Source organism: Cryptomeria japonica, chromosome 3, assembly GCF_030272615.1.
Source record: "Cryptomeria japonica chromosome 3, Sugi_1.0, whole genome shotgun sequence".
NCBI lineage: Eukaryota > Viridiplantae > Streptophyta > Pinopsida > Cupressales > Cupressaceae > Cryptomeria > Cryptomeria japonica.
Genome location: NC_081407.1, coordinates 124,467,550 through 124,472,443, shown reverse-complemented (window position 1 = coordinate 124,472,443; position 4,894 = coordinate 124,467,550). Strand labels below are relative to the sequence as shown.

Sequence of the window (4,894 nt, the reverse complement as noted above, 5' to 3'; positions counted from 1 at the left end):
GAGTAACCTCTAAGATCCATGTAGTCTCTTCACTTGTTTATAGGATTTTTCATTCTTTGTATGATATCAAACGATCCCCTAGGCCTTGGCATGCGAAGATTTGTGAACAATCTTGGGGTTTTGCATTTCTTTATTATTCTTCATATTTTACAATCTACTAAGATGATATTCATAACCTTAAAAATTATGCCGTTGACTTGCTTCATTGATTCTACATAGTTCATTGTATGCCTACTCCTACACTATTTCAATTTATTGTCACTTGCATACCAACTAGTGTTCATGCAACTTTGTACATACAATTGGCTAGAAGTGTTTTATATTTGACACACACTCATCATAATATAATCTTCATTATTGTGCTTGTCTCTTATATTTTGCACGACCCTCATGAGAGTGATTGGAACATAGACTATTGCACTTTAAGGTATATTTGGGGCACCACACATTTTAGCATTCATTAAACACCAAGAGCTTAAAAAATAGTAGGCTTCATCAACTCATACTAGCAAGTGATATTGACTCATAGATGTCCACTTTTGGATTTGTTTTTCTCCTTGTCTCTAGTCCAATCACATGGCATTGCAAGAACCAAATTAATATTGTATCATCATCCGTTGAGGCCAAGTATCAAGGTGTATTTTCTTTCCATCCAAGAGGTTCTATGGTTATGATATCTTATGATAGAGTTTTGTTTAACACTTAATCATCCCACTATTCTACAATGTGACAACCAAAGTGCCATTCACATTTCATGCAACCTATTGGAGCATCAAAGAATGAAGCACATTGAGATCCCCATGCATTTCATTTGACAACTTATTCGTGATGGTGTTCTCTTCTTAGATTGTCTACTCATGAGAAATTTGTTGATATAAATTTACTAAACCTTTAGTATCAACCTTGCCATCTTGAGTTGTGACATGTACTTGGGGTGAAGGAAGTTATCCTTGGGAATTTTTGAGCCCTTATTAGTTTGTATTTAGATCTCTATTTGGAGAGAAGTTTTCCCATAGTTTTGTCCTTTACTCCATTTGTGGGAGACTTCTATTGTGTACATAAGTATATGATTAGGACTTGTTGTCAGGTCTCATTTTTTATTGAATCTATCCTTAAGTATCACTCAGAGGGGGCTATTAATGTGAAAATTGCTATTATTCTTCTAGTTTATATTAATCTAGTTCTTATACCTAGTAGACCTATTCGCACTAGCTTAAGTTCACTTAACTTGGTTTAATTGTCTCATCTCATTGGCACACGACACATACTCTAACACTTGTCCCAAGTGTTTTAAATTTGTCACACTTCTTAAAGGGGTAGTTTATGTTTCACTTTCACCTTCCTACTTCCTACTTGTCCTACATGTATAACAAGATCATTGTATATTCTCATACATTTTCATGATATTTTTAGCTCATTATTTTACATGCATTACCTTGTGGAAGTTCTTGGATATTGCATTCCTTTTTTACTACTCTAACAACATAGACATCCAAGGTATCCCAAAATATCCCTTTCCATCTCATACATCCACTCTCTCCAAGGGAATCCTCAACCATCGATTTCTCATCAGTCGCAGACCCCTTCATTCTTATTAACCAAGTGGGGTGCACTTATTCTCTCCTCATCCTCCCAATCATCTCAACCAATTTGAGCCCTTGATCCCTCAAATTAATTTGATTCATCCAATCCTCCATCCAAAAATCTATAAATTAGATGCGACCCAAAACATTGTCATATTGTCTTGGAATGCAACGTTAGGTTCTTGATAAGAATGCTCACATATCATCAAATCAACACCATCTTTTAGTACAACCACCTTGGATTGGTGTAATAAAGATTGATATTAGTGAAATCTCTTTGTATTTTCATAAATATTTTAATCAACTCTTATACTTAATTGCAACGTTGTATGTATCGTGTGTAGAGCAGGTTAATATTAACTTAACTTATTCTTATATGCTCCATTTTATATGTTAAAAAACCCACACAAAATACACCACATTCCTTGGTGTGAATGCAAGGTATGATTTTAGGTGGGGTTGGAGTAAAATAATAAAAAGACTTGGAGTGGGAACTACGTAACCCAGATTGGTAAGTGATAATCAACCGCACTTGATTTAAGGCCCCCACAAAAAAGACCGCCATTAAAAAGACCTTTTTTACATCTTACATAGCCGGCCATTAAAGCCACAAAAATTATGGAAAACGTCCCGAGGACGAATCCCTATGGATTACTCACACTTTTTCCCCCTTTTCTTTCTCGCTGCAATTCTGACGCCCACCGTCACGGCAAAACCCCAAGGCCGACGGATTCGTCAAATCCTCCTGCAAAATCACCCCTTTTCCAGACGTCTGCGTGGCGTCGCTCAGCTCGTACGCAGCTCGTCTGGAGGCGGACAAAAGCCAGAGTGAACTCGTCATGGACGCCTTCAAAGTCAGCCTCTCAAACGCCCAACCTATGACGGCCTGGGCCGTCACGCTCTACCGAAGGACACCGGGCCTCAACAAAAGAGAGCGTGCGGCACTCAATGACTGTGTCAAGGATTTTGGTGACACGTCGGATCAGATCAGCCAGTCAGTGGCCGAGCTGAAGCATCTGAAGCCCAGTACTTTCAAGTTTCAGATGAGCAACGTGCAGACGTGGATGAGCGCCGCTCTTAGGGACGAGGACAGGTGTCTTGAGGGTTTTCAGGTTGCTCGTGATGGGAGGGTTAAAAAGCTTGTCCAGGGGCGTGTGCAGGGGGTTTCCAAGTTGATCAGCAATGCGCTTGCTTTGGTGAATGCGCTGGCTTCCACTCAAGAACATTCAAAGCTTTTCTAAGGTTTATTTATTGGGTCGATGTGATATACTGAAATTAGAGGATAAGGTATGTACACCTCGTTTCGTTTGCAGTATAAGTATGGGGTAGTCCCACAATACTATAAATCATATGTAGACTCATATACAGACCGTTCATATGGTGGACTATAAAAGAATCTTTCTTTATTTCTTTCTTTGTATTAATAGGGGGGTCTTATTGGAGAAGTATGTATGATTTCAAATGAGCCAATTAAACAAATCAAACCTTAGTAGTGTGTTGTTTAAGTTAACATAAGCTAGTGTAATGCCTTTTTAGTATGATAAGTGGGGGATGGTTGTAGTTGAGTATGGATTGCAATGTTTGAATGTATATTGGAGAAGTATGTGGTGATGTTTTGACAATGGATGCATGAACAAGATTGTACATCAAGGTGGTTTTGTAAATACATTTTTCTTTTTTGTTGTGTATTCATGATTCAACTTTCTGTGTGGTTTTGGTCTCTATAATAATAGCGATATGTGAAGCAAAATGAAGATATATATAGTTGTTGTTCACTAGTCCATTTAAGCAATAAAAGTTGCAATTGTAAGTTTTATTATAACTTGGTTTTAGTAAAACTCAACAATGTCTTATAAAAGTGAATCTACACTTTGACACTTTAACATGTATTTTTTGATAGTAAATAATTACCTTTTATATATCTACAATTTATATTGTTAGGCCTTAAATTAACGATTAAAATCAAATGTATGTTTGATAGGGTTATTCATTATTCTAACAGTTCATCTTAATGAAGAAGTAAATTGTCTTGGACATCTAACATATCCCTACATATTACAAATTTTATTTTTCATCTTAAAATATCTCCAACATCCTCCCTACAACCAAGCGTCCACTAAACTATTAAATGAGCACACCACTGCTCCTTTCAAGATCTCAAGCACCTACCCCCCTCCTACATCCAAATGGAGGCATGTTGAGGAACCTATATTTCCTTTGACAACCTTTTTAAGTTGCTTTGATGATCTCCACACATTGAGTGGTCATTCAAATATTTGGACGATTCATACTTCTTCATACCTTCCAAGCCTACCTGGCCAATGAGATGAATAGAGTCTCTGATGTTATTAAAGGAATCAATCACCCTACAACATTAATAGCAATTGTTTCCTCTTTGCTTGGTTGTAAAAACCTCTTTGTTAGTAAAAATACACTTATAATATCTTAGTAATTGCATTAGTGTCATCATCATAAAAATCCTTTCCGTTCATTCACAATAAGACAAACAAGCATATTTGATTAATGTGTGAATCATGCAAATCACACTTCTTCACACTACACCTATGTTAATATCTCTATAGAAAAATGTATTTACTATCCTATGAGAATAACCTCTCAAGACGGTCTCATCTTCTTAAGCAATTTGTCCCAAAGGAGTCACATCCAATCCATCTCTAATATTATGATAGAAATATATGAAGCAAGACAATGATATTAACAATTCATGTTCACTACTTAATTCAAAAAATAAAAAATAAAAATGTATAGCTTCAATGAAGCTCAACAAAGTCCTACAAAAGTCAATCTACTCTTAACACAATTGGAACTAATTGATAGCAAACTAAATACTTTTGACACATTTACAACTCCTATCACCATCACTAAAAGTAACTATTGATAATATTCAACTTATTCTTAATTCAATTATTCACTATTATAACACTCCCCCTTGATGAAAAACTCAAATTTTCTTGGACATGTATCATATCCCTAGATATCACAACTTTTATTTTTCGTCTTAAAATGTATCAAACATCCTTATTACAACCAAGCATCCACTAAACTATCAAATGAGCACATTGTTGCCCCTTTTGAGACCTCAAGCACCTCTCCTCCAAAACCCAAATGGAGGCATACTTTGGAACATATATATTGTCTTAAAACCTTTTTAAATGTGCTTTGATGATCTCCAAACATCTAAAGTCATTCAAATAGTTGGATGATTGTTTCTTCTTCTTCATACCATGCATGTCTAGCCAAGTAAGGAGATAAATAGAGTCTCCAACATTAATTGTATTGGATGAACCAAT

At 36.0% G+C, this 4,894-nt stretch overlaps 1 protein-coding gene across 1 annotated transcript; it reads left to right on the top strand.

The window, feature by feature from the left end:
* Positions 1 to 2,214: 2,214 nt before the first annotated feature.
* LOC131038754 (21 kDa protein) lies at positions 2,215 to 3,271 on the top strand. The gene is given in 2 exon segments (XM_057971293.2): positions 2,215 to 2,307; positions 2,309 to 3,271. Coding segments are annotated over 2 exon segments (594 nt in total). The 5' UTR covers positions 2,215 to 2,229; the 3' UTR covers positions 2,825 to 3,271.
* Positions 3,272 to 4,894: the final 1,623 nt, after the last annotated feature.